Genomic DNA, 24,870 nt, shown 5'->3' with positions numbered 1-24,870 from the left:
TAGCACCTCTTGCAAACATAACAAAATGTACCCGTGTTTTTTTTTTTTTTTTTTTTTTTTTTTTTTTATCTACGGCCATCTAATAACTCCACTTGCAGATGTTCTTAGTTTTAATATGGCATTTCTGATAAGCATTTCTTGCAACATATCCAGGTTAAACCAGATTGAAAAAAAAAACTAAACCCATTTGACCATATTTGAACATACTTACTTTGTTAATTGGCCACATTACATACATCTAAACAAATTACATACACACACACACACACACACACACACAAACACACACACACACACACATAAATATATATATATTACAAATCTTCCTTCTGTTCAAAAGTTTACACCCCCTTAATTGTGTTTCCTTCTGGAGCAACAGTGAGCATTTTTCACTTTCAGTTCATATTGATTATATAATTATAAGAAATATGATTGTAAAGAAATTTAATAGGGATTGATGTGCTTTGGATTTGGTTAAAGTGCTTAGAAAATATGATCAGAATGTTGACTCGCCTAGTAGTTATGCATGCACTGTATATGCTTTTCCACATCATAAATGTTATCCATGGTAAGCATTTTTGATTTTCCTGTAATTTAGTAATTTTGTCCTGCTTTGTGTGTAACGGAGATAATGTTCATTCTGTGTGAAGTGTATTAACTGATATATAACAGAAAAGAAAAGTAACTAATTGCATATTACACAAATATGAATGCGTTTGTTTAATTTAGTATTAGAAGGCAATGTATGAGCCTGATACATAAGAGTCTTAGTTTATTAACATGCTCTACTGTTGAAATAAGTGCACAGGACACTTTCACACACACTTCCTTTAATTACTGATTTGAGATGAAAAATATTTTGTGCCAAAATGACTCACAGGCTTATTATAGCATTGCTATAGAACTATGACTCATAACAGGTATATTGTTCAGGATGCTGAGGGTGTTTGAAGGAGCATTTCTCCAGAAAGCTGCAAGCCACAATAGGCCCTAACAAACAGTATGTTTTGAACAGCACTAGTTGTAAAATTATCAGACACTCAATATTAACAATACTACTCAATCATGCATTGTGGCATTCAAATAGCTTGAATAACTCAACCTCTACTGAAAAAAAAAGTCTCACCTTACTATTTGACAGTCATGGCTCTCAGGTGGAACCTGAAATTGAAACAGATTGTGTTGCTGGACAATTTCTTAATGAATTTAATGTGGAGCAGCATCGGCCTGGAAACAAGTGAGGAACACCTGCCCATCCTCATCACCAGCTGGTTAGTCACAGCTGCAGCTCATCAGGCGGTGGCTACGTAAGCCATGCAAGCCCTGCTACATGTGTGACACTTCTCCATAAGACTGAGCATTAACTTTCCATCTCATTTCCATCTCTCATAGCCAGCAGTGTGTGACTGACTCACGAGACTTGCACAGGAGTGGCTGGGCTGCTGGAGGGGGCTCCATTGGCTAGTCAGGTGGTAGAACGCATCGTGATCGACCGACTTCTCTGAGCCCTTCCTCGACCTCACCGGCACTTGGGATGAGGAACCCAACCACCACCTCAGAGCTCGTGGAGGCTATCGAGCTGGCAGAATTGACCCAACATTGGGATGCACCGCTGTTTCCTTGGAGGGTGGTCCAGGAGTAACGTGTGCCGGAGGGCAACCAGTAAGCAGGCCGGCGGCTCCCTCTCCATGGGATGCTCTACTGTGTCGCTCAGCAAAGGGGGGAGGAAGAATTATTGTTTATCTATGGCCATCTCATAACTCAACTTGCAGATGTCCTTCGTTTTAATATGGCATCTCTGATCAGCATTTCGTGCAAAAAACCAGATAACAAACCCTAAACCCCATTTACTTTGTAGATTGGTCAAATGACATACTTGTAAACAAATTACAGATGTATATGAATTACAAATCTTCATGCATGCACTGTATATGCTTTTTTCACATCATAAATGTTATTCATGGTAATCATTTTTGATTTTCCCATAAATTAGTCCTGCTTTGTGTGTAAAAAAAAGAATGATCATTTTGCTTAATGCCCATAGGTGTGAAGTATGATAACTGATATAACAGAGAAGAAAAGAAAGGGGAAAGGTGCCATCTGTTTTATATAATAAAAAAATGCAAATCTAATTGCGTATTACACAAATATGTAATGAATGCATTTATTTATTTTTTCATTTAAGAGTCTCAGTTTATTAACATGCTCTACTGTGGAAATAAGCCCACATGACATTGTCACACACACTTCCTTTAATCACTGACTTGACTTTGTGCCAAAATGACACACAGGCTTATTATAGCATTGCTATAGGACTATGACTCATAACAGGTGTATTGTTCAGGATGTTGAGTGTGAAGTTATTTGAAGGGGCATTTTTCGAGAACGCTGCAAGCCACAATAGGCCCTGACACACAGTATGTTTTGAACAGCACTAGTTGTAAAATGATTAGGCACTCAATGTTATAAAAACTCAATTATACATTGTGGCATTAAAATAGCTTATGAATAGCTTATATCCACCTGGACATTTCTCTATATCACTTAAATAAATCTGACATTTACAGAGCACTCCTTTGTCGTGTGATTCTTCGCCCTGCATATACAGTATATAAAATGTGATTGCTTAGTAAGTAGCAATATTTTTTAGTTCTGTATGTTGTTTCAGTTAGCATCATCTGAGGACCTCTGAGGGGTTGGCATAATCTCTTCTCAGGTGTTCTGGAAACAGACTGGAGCTTGTGTAAATTCTAGATACCACAGGATTTAAATCCCTTGGCAAAACAGAGAAACAAATAGAGACATCATTAGCATAGCTGCAGATCCAACAAAGTAAAATTAATTAGTTTAACCCAAGCTAAAGAATAAGAATGTGTATTTGATCAGATACAACTGCAGTCACAAATTAAGATATGCATTATGCAAATACTTGGCAAAAGAGATAAACAGAGAGAATGGGCCCTATCATACACCTGGTGCAACGTGATGCAAGGCGCAACGCAAGTGTGTTTGCTAGTTTCTGTCTGGCGCTGTTCGCATTTTCCTGTCCAGCACCACGTCGTTTAATTAGCAAATGCATTTGCACCCATTTGTGTGCCCTTGGGCGTCCTGGTCTAAAAGAGTGTGTTCAGGCGCATTGCTATTTTAAGGATCTGAAAATAGACTGTGCCATAGACCAACTCAAACCTGGTCTAAAGTCTAAAGTCAATGGCGCATGTTTTTTTTTTTTTTTTTTTGTTATTTAAAGAGCGCGTTGGTTGATAATGCACCTCTGGGCAGGTCCACAGTGTGCGATGACTTTTGGATGCGCAACACAGAAACATGCCAAATATTAAAAACAAAAGGATTACAGTGTTAAAGAGCTTTGGTGAGCTTTGGTGGATTCCTGCTTGTCCCGTAAATGATCTACTCGCGCACTTTAACTACGCGCATGAGCAGATCGGATTCTTTGCTTGAGAAACATTCAGCTTTTCCGCCAACAAATTCTGCCATGTAAATAGCGAGCCTCCATGGCACAGGCACATCTTAAAGGGAATGGGAGATGACACTCTGATTGGTGTATTGAACGTTATACCCATTACTTATTAAGAGAATAGGGACAACCCATTCCAAAAATGCATCCCGGCGCAATATATCAAAGGTGGATTGGAACACACCCTGAGTGCACCTGTGCAGTGTACTTTACACTTTGCGTTTATATTGTTAAAATAGGGCCCAGTGTCTAAACCCCAAACATTATCAGGAAGGCTATTCCAGAGTTTGGGAGCCAAATGTGAAAAAGCTCTACCTCCCTTAGTGGACTTTGCTATCCTAGGAACTACCAAAAAGTCCAGCGTTTTATGAATTTAGGGAGCGTGATGGATTTTAGTGTGGTATAAGGCTAGTTAGGTAATTGCAATTCAGCCTACTACTACTTACAATGATGAATGGAATTGGCGAATTAATTGAACAATCATGCCAATACACACACATATATATGTGACCTTAGGGAGCGTGATGGGTTGTAGCACGGCTAGTTAGGTAGGCAGGAGCTAAACCATAGAGGGCCTTATAGGTAAGTAATAATAATTTGTAACTGATTCGGAACATATTAGGTAGCCAGTACAGAGACTGTAAAATTGTGGAATTAAGATCATATTTTCTTGACCTGGTAAAGACTCTAGCCACTGCATTTTGGACTACCTGTAGCTTGTTTATTAAAGATGCTGGACAACCACCTAGAAGTGCATTACAATAGTCCAGTCTAGAGGTCATGAATGCTACAGTAGCTTTTTTGCATCAGAAACAGGTAACATATTTCATAGCTTGGCAGTGTTTCTTAGATGGAAGAATGCTGTTTTTGTAACATGGGAAATATGGTTTCAAAAGACAAGTTGCTGTCTAATATAACACCCAGATATTTGACTTTAGAGGAAGTAACAGTACATCTGTCTATTTGCAAACTGTAGTCTATTCGATTCTGTGTACTGTTTTTTGTTCCACTAAGTAATATCTCTGTCTTATCTGAATTTATGAGGAGAACATTATTGATCATCCAATCTTTTGCATTTTTAACACACTGTGTTAGCTTAGATAATTTAGAAGTTTCATCTGGTCTCATTGATATATATAGTTGAGTATCATCAGCATAACAGTGGATACTAATTCCATATTGTAATAATATTACCAAAGGGCAACATGTATAGTGAAAATAGAAGAGGACCTAAAAGTTTGCAAATAGAGATCAGGACATAGAGGGCACAGTAGTAGTTAGAAGGTTGTCTGAGGTCCATAAGTATCAATATTCATGTAACTTCATGATTCACAACTCACATTGAAAAGATTAGTTAAAAAAGAATGTGAAAACAGTGAGCTACTGTTGGTCAAGGGTCAGTCATGTCAGTATAAATGACCTATAACAGGCATAAGCAATGCCTTTCCTGCAGTGCTGCTGTTCTGCATAGCTCCAACCCTAATGAAACACACTTGAACAAGATAATCAATGTCTTCACGAGGCTACAGACAAGTAAAGGTTTTTTTGTTTTTTTTTTATGTCTATTCTTGACATGTATTTTACCAACAATGTAGCAATGTCTGAAGCACAGCTTACACAGAAGTCACTTTCACTGTGGATATCTTTTGGCCTCACTTGAAATTTATGATCGCAGATTTTCTACTGAATTAGAATTTTGGAACGGGTTTATGATTTTCTTCTCACAACTTCTGAGCAAAACCCCAATCTAGACCTTTCATGGTTTCTCTTCAGAAGAACTGGCGGCATATCTGTGGTGAATTTCTCATTTCTGATAGATTTGTTATGACCACTGCACATTGCTGGAAGTAAGACTTCAGTTAAGTCTGAAATGTAATTATGATTTAAAATCATAATATCATAATCAAAAGACTTGTATAATGATGGTATTGTTCATTATACTAATACAACTTTTTTACACAGAAATGAGAACCTAACAGCTGTGGTTGGGGCACATGACCTAAGAAAGAATAAAGGCTCTGTCCGCATTGGTGTGAAGTAGGTGCGTTTACATGGACACTTTTTGAATGGTAAATAAAGTGATCGGGTTGATGTGCACAATTACATGTCACAAGCTTCTGATCGGACTTACCCTTTGGACATGCACACACTGCATGAATATACAGAGTTTCCTGCTGCTGTTTTAAAAAGCACACGTTATATTTATCTACTTCGGGTCCTAATTAGGTGACGACCAGCACATTAACTGTTGTGCTGCTTTACTTTAGCAAAAAAAAAAAAAAAAAAGTAGTAAAAGTGCCTCTTCCCACAATCAAAACTAGACATCTGTTGATGGGAGTCTTAAACAATGACTGGTGGAACCTGGTCGTGTTCCACTTCACATACGCTGAGTGAAAGGGGAGATTTATAATGACAGGACACTTATTTATGACACTTTATTCACCAGGAAGAACACCTCGTTCCGCGTGTCATACGTCATTACGCTATTTCTACGTCACTGCGCATGCGCAGTACTTTCCAGTTTCGATTTTAAAACCGATCAAATGTTTACATGTCCTCTCAGTCGGATTACAAAAGGGATTGACCACCCCTTACAATCCGATTGAAATTTTAGTCCGATCGAGCCAATTCAATCCGATTGACGTGTTTAAATGTGACATTTTTATTCAGATTGTGCTTCTAGTCCTATTACGATCGGATTAGAAGGGTCCATGTAAACGCAGCTACTGTGTAATCACGACTATCACGGCTATAGATGAATGCCATCTATATGAATAGAGAGAGTGGTTCATTGATTTTATGGTGCATTAGTATTATTACCATCTCTATAACTGGCCATGTATTATAACTATAACTGGTTTAATGTATTTTTATATCAAATGTAAAAAACATTCAGTGTGGTAAAAAAAAAAACTTCAGTGTCTATAACCTTTCATATTTTTGAGCATTATCAAATCTGGTTGATAAAAAATAAAGCCCAAAGGGTTTTCTTTCCAAAGACATCAAAATTATGTGTGTAACAATCATAAGTAGGGGACTGTTAAATTTTTAAGTTAGGTAGGACACTTTCAGCTATGAGTCCCATAATGGGTGACTGTTCCATTACAGACTACTCAATCTAATTCCACATGCTGGCGGCAGAGTGAAAATGGAAAGAGGTGGTGCAGTGGGATTTGTTCCTGCATGGGCTGGCCGACCGTGTTCAAAGAGAGATTTATATCATGGATTTACCTCCTAGACTCAACTGAGTAATTGATTTGGCTCTACAGGTTCCACTCGCACTCCCGGAAGCACTGGGGTTCGAGGCAGCAGTGAGGAGAACACGGTCAGTCCCGTCGTCGATCACGAGCCCATGCAGGTGGGCAGAACTATGCTGTCCCGGGAGGAGAGAGAAAGGCTGGGGGTCCCCTGGACTCTGCCTTTACTGTGGTAGTGTAGTAAGGCTGAGGCTACTATTGAGTTGGATCTCTGCCAGGAAGTCCTCATCGTCTACTCTCCTTCTGGTGAGACTGAGATGGGCCAATGGCACCTACCCCTGTCAGGCTCTTCTCTCTGGAGCTGAGGGTAATTTTATGTACTTACATCTTGCGCACCATTTAAAACTTCCCATCATGCCTCTCTCCCACCAGATCTCTGATAAGGCTCTTAGTGGTCAAGAACTCCCCAACATCGCACTTACTCCTGGTCCTATAACCCTCATCACCTCTGGAAATTGCACCAAGACTATTCCCTTCCTCCTCCTGGACTCCCCTGTTGCACCCATTGTTTTAGGCCATCCTTGCTAGTAGAGCATTATTCTCGGCTGGATTGGGGCTTGAACTCCATAGCCATGTGGAGTGAACATTGTCACGGGTCATGTCTGGTGTCAGCTTGTTCGTCTGTGTCTGGTTCTGTGTTTCAGGAGAAGGCAGTGGTTCTGTCAAACATGCCCGCGGAGTACCTGGACCTGAAGGAAGTGTTCAGTAAGTCTCATGCTGCTTCTCTCCCTCGCATCGTCCCTATGACTGTGCTATAGAGTTATTACCAGGTAAGTCTCCATCTAAAGGGAAGCTTTACTCTCTTTCTATCAGTGTTGTAGTCGAGACCAGATCGAGTCCAGAGATGGTCGAGTCCGAGTCAAGACCGAGTTCAGAAAGGGTCGAGTCCGAGTCAAGACCGAGTTCAGAAAGGGTCGAGTCCGAGTCAAGACCGAGTTCAGAAAGGGTCGAGTCCGAGTCAAGACCGAGACCAGAGAGATTGGGTCTGAGACAAGACCTAAAGAAATCTTCAAGAGTATGTCAAATGTATGATGGAAACAATAAAGGGTAAAAGGGCCACATAGTATGTGGTGTAAAGGTAATTTTATTAGAATTATGAATTGTTACTTGTCAATATTAAGTGCTCATTTTCACATAACATCGTTGTACCACTATACACATCCATATAACCTTTCTAGTACACATAACATTACTGTACGACTCTATATTGTAATTCCACATAACACTTCTAGTACAAGTAACATTACTGTACCACTATACCTGTAAATGTTCAACTGTAACAGCTTTTACATAACTTTTAACCTTGAAGCTTAACTAATGACTGCTAATATCCTGAAAATGTCTTGGATTATGTGCACTTTAGATGTTGTGAAGATTACAGATGGGCATAATTACTTTTCAAAAAATTAAGTGAGGAGACCATCCTGCTACCCAACCGAGCACGATGTGGTCTCATGATCAATCCACCCCAACTAAAAACTCTCTCTATTGGTGCAGAGGAAGCGGGGACTGACAAAAGTTACCATTGCATCACTTTCTGTAACAGCAACGGATAATCTAATGCTAATTTCACTGGATGGTGGGTTTTAATGCAGGGTAAAATACACACTAGTCAAAGTTTTTTTTAGTTACGGAGGGCATACACACAAGAGCCGACTGACTGTCCAGGAAAATTTCATGCAAAAGTGTGTATGTGCCAGGGGAAGAAAGCTGGTTGAAATGCCATATAAGTTCAATGCCTTCTGTCAGACATTTTTTTGGGGGGAGATGTTTAGTGTTGAGACAGTCAGTCTGTGTCTGTATTCATTATATAATTTAATTAAAAAATATTTGTTTTTTTCTGTGACCATTTTGTCCTACTTTGTAAAAATAACACAGTTGAGAGAAATAATGTAGCAATGTGGCTTTCTGGAAAGCGGGATCACTACAGGCGGATGGCAGGAGGGTAACTTAGGCCGGTGACACACTGGCTGCGTGGCGTCTCTGCTGCGTGCTAGAAGCGTGGTGCCTGCTTCGCGTTTTCTGTGTCTTTACACACCAGAAGCGTGTCTGACGCAGCGCTAGCGCGCTGCTTCTGCTATAGGTGACATAGGGCCCTATTTTAACGATCTGAAACGCAAGTGTCAAAGCGCGAAGCGCAATTAAGTTTGTGGACGGGTCTCGGCGCTGTTGCTATTTTCCCAGCGGGATAAATGGCTCTTGCGCCCGGCGCAAATCTAAAATGGGTTGGTCTGAAGTTGCTTCATTATTCATAGGTGTGGTTTGGGCGTAACGTGAAATAAACCAATCAGAGCGTCATCCAACATTCCCTTTAAAAGCAGGTGCGCAAGTTCCATTATGGATTGCTATTATTATGGCGTATTTACCAGGCGCACGCCAGGAGCGGTTCACAGCCGAGGAGACTGATGTTCTTGTAAGAGCAGTGAAAGGCAGAGAAGTTGTGTTGTATGGGGATGGGAGAAACCCACCCAAAATAGCGTCGGTTAAACAGGCGTGGGAGGAAATAGCCACAATTGTTTCATTTATTTTTTTTCCTGGTTCTTGACGGACAAACCAATTTGTCAGATGTCCTTATGTACATATATGACCTCAAACATGTCTGATCCTTAATTACTACAATTAGCCTGAATAATTTGTAAGCTAGATTTATGCCTATTTTTTCACATCTTCGTGGCACACCACAATGATTTCCGTCATCTCATGTGTTAATATTTTTTTAGTGTAACAATTTATAATTTGCAAAAATAACTGTTGCATCTGTGTAAATAACATGAGCAAAGTGTATGCGCGTTGTGCACGCTATACACTATGGTCAAGCATGCGCCCTTAAAATAGCATAAGGAACAACGCGCAACGCGCCACTGACTTTAGACTAGGTTTTTTCTGGTCAGTGGCGCAATTGTTTAATGGAACAGCAAAATAGCACCAGGGATTGTTTGCGCCGGAACACGCCTCCTTTTTTGCGCTGAACCGCCCAGGGAGCGCAAGTTCATTCATTAGTTTAGCGACGTGCTTCTGTGGAGGGAAAAGCGCGCTTTGCGCAGGTGCAAAATAGGAATGACACATGCGTCGGTGTACAAAGTCAATTGCGCTGGGTTTAAGATAGGGCCCATAGAGAGAGGCCGCCGAAAAACCAGGCTCTTGCAAAATAGAGTATGTTTGACAGGTGCAATATTTGAAAATCGATAATTATTTATTTATTTTTTTTAATTACATTTATATCTGAATTTATGCCAACCTATAGACTTTCAAATATCAAAATATCATGAATTAATATGTATTTGTGTACATAATGACACGAGTGACATATAAACATATTTTCCTAGTTTATTTTGCCTGGAAACGCTTCCAACACGCGCGTGTTCGCGTGAAAATAGGCGTCGGTTCTATTTCTAGCATGCACGCATTTTCCGCGCGGCTCGAGCTGCGCCTGGGATGCGCGTCTCACGCAGGCAGTCTGCAAGCTCTAACCTGTTAACATGGGAGCCGAATTAAAAACAGACACGCCACGCAGCTGAGACGCTTGCGCCATGCATCCAGTGTGTCGCTGGCCTAACGTCTCAAGTCACAAAAAAATCACCAGTCATTGGATGTATCTATCATACATCAATTTAAAGAAACATTAACATACAGTAATAATCATGACATATTTTGATTGGGACTCGAGTGGACTCGGGCATAAGTCCGATTCCTAATATGTTCGAGTCCGAGTCAATACCGAGTCAAAATGCACACGAGTCCATGACAAGACCGAGACCATTAAAATACGGTCTCGAGACCGAGTCCAAGACCGAGTCCGAGTCTCGAGTACTCAACACTGCTTTCTATCCCTGAGAGGGTAGCCATGGAGAAATATATTTATGATTCTCTAGAAATCGAGCATCGCGTTTGTTCAGTCAGGTCATGTTAGTCATGCTTGCATCAGCTGACAGTCAGCTGTTCCTGACGTGTACCAATCCAGTCTTGACACCTATCGCCTGCGGTCTATTTAAATTCCCCCCATACTGTTCTCTCAATTATTTTGCATAAGCAGCTAAGCAACATGCTTGTTGTATGCTTCTCTCCGAGTTTGGGTGGTGCTTCCCCCAAAAATATAGTATCAAGCAACATTTCTCACTGCTGGCCATTCATCTTGCATTAGTTGTGTTGGGGTGTTTTGGCATATGGTTGTTTTGGGGGTTTGTCTTGCTGCTCTCCCCACTCTGTCCAAGCATGGCTGCATGGACAGGCGTGTGGAGTGTTGCCCAGAACCTAACTATACTGCCAACACTAACTGTATGCAATTATAATTGTCATTAAATATACTTGACGGAAGTGGTCCTGATTGAAATCGAGCATCGTGTTAGTTCAGTCAGGTCATGTTAGTCATGCTTACATCAGCTGACAGTCAGCTGTTCCTGACGTGTACAAATCCAGTCTTGACACCAATCGCCTGCGGTCTATTTAAATTCCCATTATTTATTGTCTCTCCATCGCATTGCTGCTTGCAATTAACTCCCTCCTCCAACCCCAACTCCACCAACTGAACCCGTAATCTGATCTAACTTGTTCTTTCTTTACAGTGTCTTCATTGGAAGCAGTCTCTATGACATTTGCTTACAACTCATGTAATTGTGAATTGTAATTATGTATGCTTACAATGGTTCTGTTCTGTACCCCAGGGGGTTTGTCTTGCTGCTCTCCCCGCTCTGTCCAAGCATGGTTGCATGGACAGGCGTGTGGAGTGTTGCCCAGAACATAACCATACCGCCAACACTAACTGTATGCAATTATAATTGTCATTAAATATACTTGAAGGAAGTGGTCCTGATTGAAATGGGGTTCATCTGACCATCCTCTTCTCCTGTGGGGACGGGGTTCTTTTTTGTAGGTAAAAAGGATGGTTTTCTGCAACCTTGTATTGATTACCAAGAGCTGAACAACATCACATTGAAGCATACGTATCCTTTGCCATAGATGTATTCAGCCTTCGAGAGGTTGCAAGGATTAATCCATTTTCACAAAATTGGGTTTATGTAATGCCTATCATTTGGTTTGCATCAGGAAGGGGGATGAATGGATAACTGTGTTCAACACCCCCATAGGGCATTTTGAATATTTGGTTATTTCATTCAGTCTTTCAATCTCCCCAGCAGTTTTCCAGGCACTCGTGAATGACGTGTTGAGAGACATGGTATATCAATTCATATATGTTTACCTGGATGACATATTGATTTTTCCTTTGTATATCCAGAAACACGTTCAACAAAGTCAGGCAAGGTTGCTAGAGAATGGGCTTTTTGTCAAGGGAGAGAAATGCCTTTTTCATGCACAGTCTGTTTCTTCTCTAGGTTACATTATCTCTTCTGAGGGAGTGTTCATGGATTCTGACAAGGTTAAGGCTGTGATAGATTGGCCAAGTCCAGATTCCTGTAAGGCCCTACACCGTTTTCTGGGATTCGCCAATTTCTATTGGTGTTTCATTCATAACTTCAGCCAACTAACCACACTTCTGACCACCTAGACCTCCCCCAGAACTACATTCAGGTGGTCCGATACAGCCAAGGCTTTTTTTTACCAAAATAAAGGGCCACTCAGTTTCGGCTCCCATCTTAGTCGCCCCTGATCCCACACGTCAGTTCGTGGTGGAGGTCGGCGCATCAGAGGTGGGGGTAGGTGCAGTTCTTTCCCAACAAGCTTCCTCAGACGACAAGATGCATCCTTGCACATTTATTCCCATCGTCTATTACCTGTTGAACATAACTATGACATTGGTAAAAGAGAATTGTTGGCTGTCAAGTTAGCATTGGAGGAATGGCATCATTGATTAGAAGGGTCGGGGGCACTTTTTATCGTTTGGACTGACCATAAGAATCTCAAATATATTAGATTTGCTAAAAGACTCAACTCTAGGCAGGATCATTGGGCATTTTTTTCCTGATGTTTAGATTTTTCTCTCTTGTACCGCCCGGGTTCCAAGAACATCAAACACAATTCTTTATCTTGCATTTTTGATCCATCTGAACGACTGGTAACTCACGAGTGCACTTTACCAGAGAAAGTAGTTATCTCCACACTCATATGGGAATTCGAATCGAAGGTCAAGATGGCTTTAGAAGGGGTAACACATCCGCCTGGTTGCCCACCAAATAGATTGTTTGTTCTGGAGGGGTTACGGTCCGATGTTATTTGATGGGGTCATTGCTCCAACATGGCTTGTCATCCAGGAGTAAACTGCGCTAGCTGCTTATTAAAGCAATGATTCTCATGCCCATTATTGGCTCGTGATATTCATGATTTTGTTTTGGCTTGCTCAGTTTGGGCCAGTGGTAAAACGTCTAACCGCACATTACACTAGATTTTGTTACAGCCCTCCCTCCCTCTAATGGCATGTCGGTTGTTTTAAACGTAGTGTATTAGTTCTCAAAGGCGGCACATTTCATTCCCTTGCCCAGATTACCCTCAGCTAAGGAGGCAGCGGTTACTGTAATTGATCACATCTTTCGGTTACATGGCCCCCCGATGGACGTGGTTTCTGACAGGGGTTCCCAATTTGTGTCAAAATTCTGGCAAGATTTTTGTAGATTATTGGGGGCTACTGTTAGTTTGGTAATGGTCAGTCCAAGTGAGCCAACCAAGATTTGGAAAGAATGTTGCGATGTTTGGTATCCAAGAATCCTTCATCCTGGAGCCAACGGGCCCTATTTTAATGATCTAAAGGTAAAGTGTAAAGTGCACAGTGCAGGTGCACTCAGGGTGTGTCCAAATCCACTTTTGCTATTTTAACAACGAAAAAAATGGTCCGTGCGCCGCGGCACATTTTTTGAATGGGTTGTCCCTTTTCTCTTTAAAAGTAAAGGGCATACCGTTTAATAAACCAATCAGGGCGTCATCTTCCATTCCCTTTAAGAGCGAAATGCACAGCGCCATTGCGGATCACTATTTACATGGCAGAATTTTTTGGCAGAAAGCTTCTACAGGATAAGCAGGAATCCACCAAAGATTCACATTGTGAAGAAAGTGTAGAATGTAGCTGTGTAGGCTTTCAAATACCCCCGCGTGATGAGTCAGTTAATATTGTGACATGCGTCCCGAGCGCTCGTCAGCGTCGCCCTGGCAACACAGTGGAATCACCGGCACTAGCTCGTCACGGGCTGAGCGGCCGCACCTGCAGCTCGTCAAGCGGCGCCTACTTAGGCAGAGGAGGAAAGCAGTGTGGTGAGGAATGTCTCCCGATGAAGACACGAACCCTTGCCTCCTCTGTTTCAGAGAGCAGCGTGTGACCGTCAGCCCCAAGCAGGAGAGCACAGCACGGGATCCACCACTCAGGACACAGAGAGCACGAGGGACTTGGAAGCATCACGGAGAGCACCGCCTTCACAAAGAGCACCATTCATTGAATAAATCCACCCTTCGGGGACTTTCTCTGTCCATCGGTTGTCGTGTAGTTCCTCACCCCGCCACACTGGTGGAGAATGCGGGCAGTAGTGTGAGCTGGACACCGACAACCGACCCCTGGGGAGATCGTTAAAGCCACCCGTTTATTTTTTTCCTCTTTCCTTTCCCCCCTTTCATTTGTATCTGCTCTGTTTCCACAGGCGGCCGCTCCTCCCCCGGCATGGATGAGCTGCTTAAACACCTCACCGAGGTGAGCATCCGCCAGCAGCAGATAATGGAGCACATGGCCTCACGTCAAGGAGACGCCGAACGTGAGCTCGCCGCCCTCCGCGCCGCCGCCCACCGCACGCCGCTGCCTGACCCCCGTGTCCAAGCCGTCCAGCTGATGCCACGGATGACGGCGCACGACGACGTGGAGATGTACATTCAGATGTTTGAGGCCACCGCGGTCCGGGAGGCGTGGCCAGAGGACGAGTGGGCCCGACTCCTCGCGCCGCTGCTGACCGGGGAAGCGCAGCGGGCGTATTTCACCATGACGGCCGAGAGAAGCCGGAACTATGGAGAGGTGAAAAAGGAGATCCTGAGCCGAGTAGGCCTCTCCCCGATCTGTGCGGCGCAGCAGTTCCATGACTGGGAATATCGAGCGCGACAGCCCGCTCGCGCCCAGGCGGCCGAACTAACCCGGTTGGCCCAACATTGGCTGTTGACAGGGGGTCCCTCCGCACACAAGGTAGCTGAGTGTGTGGTGATCGACCGACTCCTCCGCGCCCTCCCCCGCGCGTTGAGGCAGGCGGCTGGCATGAGGAATCCCACCGATCTCGACGGGCTCGTAGAGGCCATTGAGCTGGCGGAGGCCGCCCAACACCGGGAGGTAGGGGAGCGAGCGCCGCCTTTTCCCCGAAGGGTGGTCCAGGAGCGACGCGCGCCGGAGGGCACCCAGCGACCCGTGAGCAGGCCTGCGGTTCCCGGCCCCCAGGACGAGCCAATGCCCACCGAGCCGCCGCGTTCCCCAGGACGGACGTGGCTAGCAGGCTGTTCAGTTCACGGTCCCCCGCCGAGGGCACCGCGAGCCAGGGTGCGCATCAATGGCCGGCCATTCATCGCCCTCCTCGACTCGGGCAGCGGGGTAAGCCTGTTACAACCGACTGTCCTTCCGCCCCGAACAGGTTCTAGAGCCCGGCTGGCGCCAACCCCAACATAGCAATGTTGAAAGCTCAGCCAAGATGAAGGAACAGCTGATCATAGTTAAACGCATTGGCTATTTTGCAACGAGCCTTCAGCGCGTACTGAGTGAGCGAGCGCCTGACATAAACATAAGTTGGTGTTTTTTTCTTCTTCGGGAGTGTCGGGGCGTTGCCTGTTACGTCGTTTGGGTTATTGGGCTACCTTGTTGAACGCATATCATTATATTTCTCTTTTTTTTTATATATATATATAATTAATTCCAACGAACCGTTCGGTATACATAATGCGTACTGCGTACCGAACCGAAAGCCTCGTACCGAACGGTCAATACGAATACGCGTATCGTTACACCCCTAATATATATATATATATATATATATATATATATATATATATATATATATATATATATTGTAATAGGATGAATTGCAAATAGGTAGTCTAATTCTAAAACACGCAATGACTATCCATCATTACATTTTTATATTTATGTGGCCTACACAATAATATTCTTTTACACTGTAATCCTTTTGTTTTTAATATTTGGCATGTTTGTGTGATGTGCATCCCTGTCTGTAATAAGCAACTTCAACATGCACTGTGGACCCGCCCAGAGGTGCATTTTCTACCAGCATGCTCCAATGCATTTGCTAATTAAATGAAGTGGCGCTGGACGGGAAAATGCGAATGGTGCCGGACTGAAACTAGCAAACACACTTGTGCCGCACCTTGCGTCGCGTTGCGCCCGGGTGTATGATAGGGCCCTGTATGTTTTGACATAACACTTTTTACAGTATAGAAACTTTTCTGCCTTATGTTTGTATAAACCAATCATAAATTTGTCATGAGAAAAATACAGGAAAAAAAAATATTATATAGGGTACAAATTATTGGTTTTTGTCCAGCATCGTATTTGATTTCTTAGCCAATTAAGAAATTGCAGAAGTTTGATTGTTATACCTGTTTTTGTTTTATTCTATTTTTCCCCCCACCAGACAGAACAATTCTTTACCCACAGTTTTTAGAATTGTTCCCCCTCTTTCAAGTAGATATGGGCCATACATGCATGACTAAAAATAAAAGAGCATCACCAAGATGGCAACCAAGTGAACTAATGTGAAATGACTTTGGACATGTTTTATATATTTTTGTAACAATAAGGACACTTCAACTGATTGACCGCCATTTAACACTTTACTTTTATTGAAAGATTTACAGCAGAATTCAAGAAAAACATAACTTCCTTTTAAATTTTAAATTTCTAAATTAATTCACTTAATATTTCTTATGATTTGGTGGATCCATGGAAGATATGCCGAAATCTTAGTATACACATTAGGAAGCTGAGGTGAATTACAGCCTGTAATGTCCACAAAAGATGTCACACCAACTGCAGTGTTTCCACAAACCAAAGGACCTCCTGAATCTCCCTGTTAAGAAACAAAGATCCGCACATCACTAGTGAAACCAGTTCTTAAATTACAATAAAGTCTGTAAATGTTTTGTACATACTATGCAGGACCCTCCATCACCATGTGCACAGATCATCTGCGAGGCTTGGAAGTACTCGGATCCCCATTTACATTTACACACTTTGTTTTTTATTGTAGTTGTGTTTGCCTCCATTAGACGACTGCTTGTTCGGCCATTCATCTCCTTTATTCCCCAGCCGGCAACACTACAGAGAGTATTCATCTTGACATCTTCACATTCTTTCGGTAATGATATCAAGGTAACATTGTTGTTTAGTTTGACCTTTTTCTGCAGCTGTTATTCAAAAACACAACCATTATTATTAAGAGGTTTAATCATCTTTTAATAGACTGAACTGAAGTTGATAATTCTGTTGTTTTTTAAGTTAGTAGCCTTGAAAGCCAATGTGTATGTTTTATTAATATTTACAATTGTCTCTTAAAAGGATACTTGATTAGAAATTCAAACATAGTTGTTTCTGCCACTGTTTCCTGATCAGATATTATTCTGAACAAATGAATGTTTTACAGGTTGTTACCCTCAAAAGCATGATGTCATTCCGATCTGAACAGAATGGACAGTATTGATGTGGGATGTAGGACTTCACTTCGACACGGTATGAATCCTTACTGTTCTTTAAGTCATGAGCACCCACCACAACCGTCAGAATGTCTGGATATCTGTTAAAAGAGAAATTTGCATTTATGTAATCCAAAACATTGTCTTGTTGTTCTGCAGTCAGTTTCTTTAGAATGAACAAAACTCTTACCCTGTCCAGCAATGTGCAGCAGTCAAGACAAACTCATCAGAGATGAGGAATCCACCACAGATATGTTGGTCGTACTTCTGAAGAGAAACCATGTAAGGTCTGGAGTGGGGTATTGCTTCTGTGCCATTCACTATACCAACATTCACACGAGCTGAGAGAGAGATAGTGCTGTTAGTCAGCTTATTACCGTACATACCAATTAAACATCATAATAAATGCTGTTGTATTATCATTCTCACCGGTGAAGGTCAGGTGTGGCAGCAGAGAGGCCAGCAGGAGCAGAGAGATGATGATCATGATGAAGACAGTGAGCTCTTGCTGGCAAAACACTATATAAATGTGAGGATGGGTGGAGACATTGAGCTGCCTTTTTTTTCAGCTTGTGGTGTCAGTAACACTGAGAGTAGGAAGATATAATTTGTTTTTCTTGGCATATGCATGTGTGCATGTAGCTCTGTTTGTCAGAAAAAAAATTAGTTTTTTTTTTTTTTTTTGTCTTGTAGCTATATTGAAAGAGTGAGAATTTTAACATTAACAGACAAGACTCCATTTTTCTTGGCCGGTGGAAATACATTTTATTGTGATCAACATTATACTGTTGACTGAGCTGATACTCAAATTGATCCTGAACCCAAAATATTCCTTAAGTATAGATCATATCAAATGATCTATGATCTACAATGAAGCTTTAATGACCTGTAAAGTTCTGGAGAAATGTAATTAAATACATCATTTATATTTTACTTAGTAGGCCTAGGTGTTACCTACTGTACATTAGTAGGCATACATCTGCTTTCTTAATTGCTGATGGTTTGTCTTGAAAAAGCAGAGTAGTTTCATAATATTCATAACATGGATGTGGTAAACATTACTATCAAAGTACTGGAACTGCAGATGAGATACAAACCACAACTGTCCAAATTCATGAAAATTGTAAGAAATTAATAAGACTGAAAAGTTTTCAAAATTTTCCTAAGTGCAGTTATTGCGAAGTTGTAAAATATTTTAAAGTATGATAGATTAATAAGCATGCACATGCATACCCATGCCTCCAAGGCTGTGACATCCAAATTATAGAATCTAGCAAATGTGGATTGCGACAGCGGCACAAATCTTACCAATAGAAACCCCACTGGATCATGCCCAGGAGGAGGCCGTTCCTATGGGGGGATGGGCTCTTACACCTGTAAGTCTGCTGAGGCATAAGCCAAAGCTATGGCATTCGCTATCCAGCTAAAAAACCTCTGCTTTGTAACTGGCAGCCCTTTAAGGTGCCCTCCAAAGCCAACAAAAAGCTGCTACGACTGAACAGGCTAGACTGCTCCAAATAAACTAAGAGAACATTAGGACCCTGCCCGACAGTAAGTGTTAACAAGGTGATAACCTTGGCTTTAAACAGTGTCGAAAACAAAAACTGTGTTTTAAGTGACAACAGCTGTAGCTCAGCCAAATGGAGTAGCTCGAAGGGAGGGCCCCGGAGGGCCCTCGGGACTACAATCAAGTCCCAGACTGGCACTGTCTGAGGGGCAAAGTTAATTCAATCTCTGGGCTCCCTTCGAGAACTTATTGATTAGATTGTGTCTGCTGATTAAAGGGCCAGCTTCGAGGGAATGATTCGCTGCAACAGCTGCCACATAAACTTTGAGTGTGGGCACATCTGTTATCCAACAACCGTAAGAAGGTTGGCACGTGGGACACGAGAAGAGGCTCCCGTCGAAGCTCCAAACAAGAAGGTCCCGCAACTCCAGCCAGGGATGCCAAATCATACCTTTTGCATGCTAGAGCAGGTTCTTCCTCTGTGGTATCAGTCACAATGGTGTTTTACACACAGTTGCACTAAAAACGCGTGGAAAACGCTAGGCGCGCCGCTTTCTCCTTCTTTCCAAAGCACTCGGGCAGAAGCGCTCATGAGGCGTCTGCCTTTGCTAAGCAACCGTGACGTGCTCTCTCCATTAAGGCGTGGAAATTTCAGCAAAGGATAAATGGATTTGCAGCACTAAAAATCGCTCGCAGTAGCTCTGCTACTAAATTTATTTCAAAATGGCAATCCATATACAGCTATGAACAGCTGTTCCTTCATCTTGGCTGAGTTTTCAACGTTGTTACGGGAAAGGATGAAGCTGATTGGTTAGTTCTTGTCGCATGACCCGCGGTGCACTTGCGGCATTCTGAAAAGTTGAGATGTTTTTAACTCGATGCGGTGCGGACGCGCCTTGAAAATACGGGCGTGTCGCACCGCGTCGCGACCGCGTCGCTTCCATTATGAGAGCGCGCATGCCGCCCACCTACATTGGAAATAACGAACTTGCGCGCGCAAAAGGCGCGATATGTGAATGGCCCCTAATACAAGCTATTCTGTGTTTTAAGACGAGTTAAGTTAGAGCAAGTTAAATAAAACATCTTTATTATATTTCTACTGTAGAGGAGAACAGCCAAACCAAAAAGAAAACAAAGAAAACACAATGTAACATTCATGAAATCATAATGGAATGTGCACATGTGAGTGGGGCAGTGCTATCTAGTGGTCGCTGATTTCCTGTGGCTCCACTGCATGTGGATGGCGAGCAAAAATCTAATGAATCAAATAGATTCGACTCATCAGAGACGTAAATGAATGCATGCGTGTCGCCTGAAACACAAATGCACAATTTAATCACTACATTCACAAATGATGATACAAACTATAACGTTTGTATTCACAAATATGTCTCTATTTGAACAAAATGCTGCACATTAATGTAAATCTTAACTCCGACTTTGTTTCAGTTTAGTGAGCATGTAAAAATTGCTGCACAAACATTTAATCCTGAATTACACAGATTCAAATTTAAAGGCATTTGTTCGTGGTTAGTAAGATACATACATATATATATATATATATATATATATATATATATATATATATATATATATATATATATATATATATATATATATATATATATATATATATTATGTACACAGTACATGGTTCATTATGCATACATCTATTAATTATTTTGAGTCTAATATCATCCCATACAGGCAAAAAGCACAGATGGTGCATTGGAGCAGGCACAGGACACCAGTTAGTACTACCTCACTAAACAGGGAAAGCAAATTCAAGTATGCAAAGATTTCTTTTTGAAAACACAGCAAGACATTGGTCAGTCAAATGATCTAGAAATGTCTTACCATGTATAACCATGTGTCCCTCCAGACATGTTTGAGATCTTGCAAATGCCTTGGTAGTAGAGTAAAGTAACATCTCATATTAAAGAACTGGCAAATCTGGTGAAGTCCGTGAGGATGAAATGCACTGTAGTATGGAAAGCGGCTGGTTCTGGTGGAACCGTTTTTTTTTTTTTTTTTTCAAAGACACATTATTCAATTTTTGTTTGTCAGATTGTGAAACTTGTTCAGTTCATATAAAGATTTACATGTTAAAGAAATTTCCAGGAAAAGACTTATACTGTACGAATGTGAGAGGTTGTTTCGTTTTGCTCAATATATGTTAAAAAATATGTTAAAAGTCCAATTTAGAAAGCTAGGGATGGTGACCTCTAGTGGTGAAATGTTGGGCATTGCAGCGATGACAAACCTGTTGCAAATGTGAAGTGAAGTGAAGTGAAGTGACATTCAGCCAAGTATGGTGACCCATACTCAGAATTTGTGCTCTGCATTTAACCCATGCGAAATGTACACACACAGAGCAGTGAACACACACACACACTGTGAGCACACACCCGGAGCAGTGGGCAGCCATTTATGCTGCGGCGCCCGGGGAGCAGTTGGGGGTTCGATGCCTTGCTCAAGGGCACCTAAGTCGTGGTATTGAAGGTGATATTTAGTTATTTTGCTTTCATAGATAATGATATTATGTGGAATTAAATGGAATAAATATCTTGCATTTAAAATATGTAATTTCTAAAACACCATAAAACTCTGCCAACTTTCAAATTCAATAGGAATCTAACATTAGGTGATCATGAATTTCACATGAGGTTGAAAGATTTCCTCACACAGTTTCACTTCATAAGCAAAAAAACTAAAGCCATTTGATTTGAAAGTGACTTCTGTATAAGATGTGATTCAAACATTGCTACATTATAGGCAATAGACAATCGCCATTTTTGCGGATTTTGCTGACGTGACAGACCTTTAACAGCTGTAGCTTTTTTCATTTTCAGTGTCCCAAATAAAAATGTCAACAAACGGCTTGCATTGTGTTATACAATATCAAAACCAGCTTTTGTTTTATTTTGTTTGTTTGTAATTAAGCAGACCACAGACATACTTTATTACACAATGTAATTAAATAAAGAAGCTTGCTAAATTTTCATTAAATATGGATTTACCATTCAAAATGAAGACGTACACGTCACTTTCTTGTACTTAAATGTTAGCTCTAGCATATTGTGGTTTTTAACTCATCTTTGCACTTCATAATAGTAAGTAGGGCCTATTACAGATTTACACATGAATCATAATAGTATGGAGTTCAATGTTGAAAACACTAGTCAAGCTGTGAGCAATGCAAACATGTGGTTGCAATGTCAGTGACCTCTAATAAAAGACATGAAGCTGGTCCTTATTTTTTACAGGTGCTGGTCATATAATAAGAATATCATCAAAAAGTCAAATTTGTATGTTATATTCATTCATTACACACATACTGATATATTTAAAATGTTTATTTCTGATGATTATAACTGACAACTAAGGAAAACCCCATATTCAGTATCTCAGAAAATAAGAATATCTGTTAAGTTAATAACTGAAAAGTATGAACATAAAGTATGAGCATGTACAGCACTCAATACTTAGTTGGGGCTCCTTTGGCCTGAATTACTGCAGCAATGTGTCGTGGCATGGAGTCGATCAGTCTGTGGCACTGCTTAGGTGTTATTAGAGCCCAGGTTACTCTGATAGGGGCCTTCAGGTCTTCTGCATTCTTGGGTCTGGCATATCGCATCTTCCTCTTCACAATACCCCACAGATTTTCTATGGGCTTAAGGACAGGAGAGTTTGCTGGCCAATTAAGAACAAGAATACCATGGTACTTAAACCAGGTACTGGTAGCTTTGGCAGTCCTGTTGGAAAATGAAATCTGCATCTCCATAAAGTTGGTCAGCAGCAGGAAGCATGAAGTGCTCTAAAACGTCCTGGTTTACGGCTGCGTTGGCCTGGACCTCAGAAAACACAGTGGACCAACACCAGCAGATGACATTGCACCCCAAACCATCACTGACTGTGGAAACTTTATACTGGATCTTAAACAACGTGGATTGTGTGCCTCTCCTTTCTTCATCCAGACTCTTTGACCCTGATTTCCAAACAAAAATGCAAAATGTACTTTCATCAGAGAACATAACTTTTGACCACTCAGCAGCAGTCCAGTCCTATTGCTTGTACACTTTTTCCTTCCCTTTGCCTCTCTATTAATGTGATTTGACACAGAGCTCTGTGAACAGCCAACCTCTTTTGCAATGGCCTTTTGTGTCTTGCCCTCCTTGTGCAAAGTGTCAATGGTCGTCTTTTGGAAAACTTTCAGTCAGTCAGCAGTCTTCCACATGATTGTGTAGCCTACAGAACTAGACTGAGAAACCATTTAAAGGCCCAGAAAGAAGTGAGGTATTCACCACTTCTAAGAGATCTGCTTCTAAACAGTTAAGCACACATTTGAAAAAATAAGGGGGAAGTTTGCCAAGATAACAGTTTGACGATTTAAGGTGCTGTACTGTTTCTTCCAAGAAGTTGCTGTAAATTGCTTCAAAGACAGACATGGTAACTTCTTTTTGAAATCAAGACTTTTTTTCCCTCAGCTCTTGGTGTCAGTAACACTGATAGTAAGATGATATAAATTGTGTTACTTCTTGTTATCTTTATCAACTGTTACATGAAAACACAACACACAAGATGATAAGATATGCATGTCTATGTGTGGCTCTGGATGTCAGAGTATAGAAATGGCTTTTGTATTTATTTGTCTTGTGACTATATTGAATACAACTGAGTTTTGTAACATTTACAGATTTTTCCCCAAATTCTTTATAGTGACAAGTGGAAATAAATGTTATTGTGAGTATCTTATTAAGAACATGCTGAAAAAAACTTCAAAGGCCATCTTTACTGAAATTATTATATGAAGCACATACACCATTTTCATGGTCACTGGTTTGACGGGAGCGCTTTTACCGTCATGTTTAATGTAAAAGGTTAAAGGTTTTTAATATCAAAACACATTTTCTGGAAAATGTTTACTAACATTTGTAAGCATTTCAACTTACATTAAATAATCATGTTCATCATTAGGTAATGCTGAGCAAGTTCATTAGTAAACATTGACAAGAACATTATCTCCTATTTCTAGCTATGTGAATATATTAACTAAGCATTATATAATGTTTGTTAATGATTTATCAATGAAAGTTATTATAAAGTGTTACACAGAACTAAAGGACTGACACAGATGGTAACATAAGCACTCTGCAATAACAGCAGGACACAAGACAGATATAAAACCTATCAGTATGGAGAAGCCTAACAGTTTTTGTACACATTAACTCTGGTTTAGACTGCTTATATGTGACCCTGGACCACAAAACCAGTATATAGTGTCAATTTTTCAAAATTGAGATTTATTCATCATCTGAAAGCAGCTTGTCTGAGATAAAACAATTTGGAAATCTGGAATGTGAAGGTGCAAAAAAAAATGTGAATTTGTCCAAATTAATTCTTAGCTGATTGTTAGCATAAAAGAACAATCAATAATTTTTACCCATACAATGTTTTTTTTTTTGGCTATTCCTGAAAATATACCCCAGTGACTTAAGACTGGTTTTGTGGTCCAGGGTCACATATGTTTGAAAGTAAAGTACAATGGATTAAAGATGTTATGACTAATAGTTTACATTAAATAAGTCTACTTCTATTGGCTTTTTGTTGTTTAAGATTGAGATACAATTGAATTTACAGTTTTTGTGTGAAGTTCAGAAGTCAGTAAGTGTCCCTCAGGGTTTCAGTTAGCAACTATTTTTGTGGTTTTGTATGTTTCTACAAAATCCTTTATGTGTGCTGTAAAAGGCCATTAAAAAAGAGAGAGAGAGAGAGAGAGAGAGAGAGGAAACTAACAACTAATCTCTCTAGTGGTGAGTTTAGTTAAGTGTTTAGTGGTAAGTAATTGCAGAAGTTGATTGTTGTTTTTATTATTTGTATTTTACTTTATTTTTCACCAGTCTGAGAAAAAATATATATTGTTTTTAGGACCCCCTCTTGTCAGTAGATATGAACTATAGATGCATATCTAGAAATTAAAGAGTATCACCAAGATGGCAACCAAGTGAACTAATGTAAAA

At 40.9% G+C, this 24,870-nt stretch overlaps 2 protein-coding genes across 7 annotated transcripts in view; both read right to left on the bottom strand.

The window, feature by feature from the left end:
- The window catches only part of LOC127987851 (granzyme B-like), a 152,370-nt gene that overhangs the window by 48,212 nt on the left and 79,288 nt on the right, over positions 1-24,870 (bottom strand). Inside the window, exons 1-5 of one of the 6 annotated variants that reach the window (XM_052590221.1) lie at positions 17,773-17,879; positions 17,534-17,684; positions 17,303-17,444; positions 16,804-17,058; positions 16,472-16,721 (exon numbers count right to left, since the gene is read on the bottom strand). The exons of 4 other annotated variants lie outside the window; for them this stretch is intronic. In XM_052590221.1, the coding sequence (XP_052446181.1) occupies positions 16,563-16,721; positions 16,804-17,058; positions 17,303-17,444; positions 17,534-17,684; positions 17,773-17,830 (765 nt within the window). In that variant the 5' untranslated portion in view covers positions 17,831-17,879 and the 3' untranslated portion in view covers positions 16,472-16,562. Of the gene's footprint in view, positions 1-16,471; positions 16,722-16,803; positions 17,059-17,302; positions 17,445-17,533; positions 17,685-17,772; positions 17,880-24,870 lie in introns of those variants that run through there. One more of the 6 variants, XM_052590222.1, reaches the window with a different exon arrangement.
- Positions 1-24,870, bottom strand: part of LOC127987854 (mast cell protease 4-like) — a 177,004-nt gene that overhangs the window by 142,843 nt on the left and 9,291 nt on the right. The window lies entirely within an intron of this gene.

Source organism: Carassius gibelio, chromosome B22, assembly GCF_023724105.1.
Source record: "Carassius gibelio isolate Cgi1373 ecotype wild population from Czech Republic chromosome B22, carGib1.2-hapl.c, whole genome shotgun sequence".
NCBI classification, from domain to species: Eukaryota; Metazoa; Chordata; class Actinopteri; order Cypriniformes; family Cyprinidae; genus Carassius; species Carassius gibelio.
This window is presented reverse-complemented; position numbering and strand designations above follow the sequence as displayed.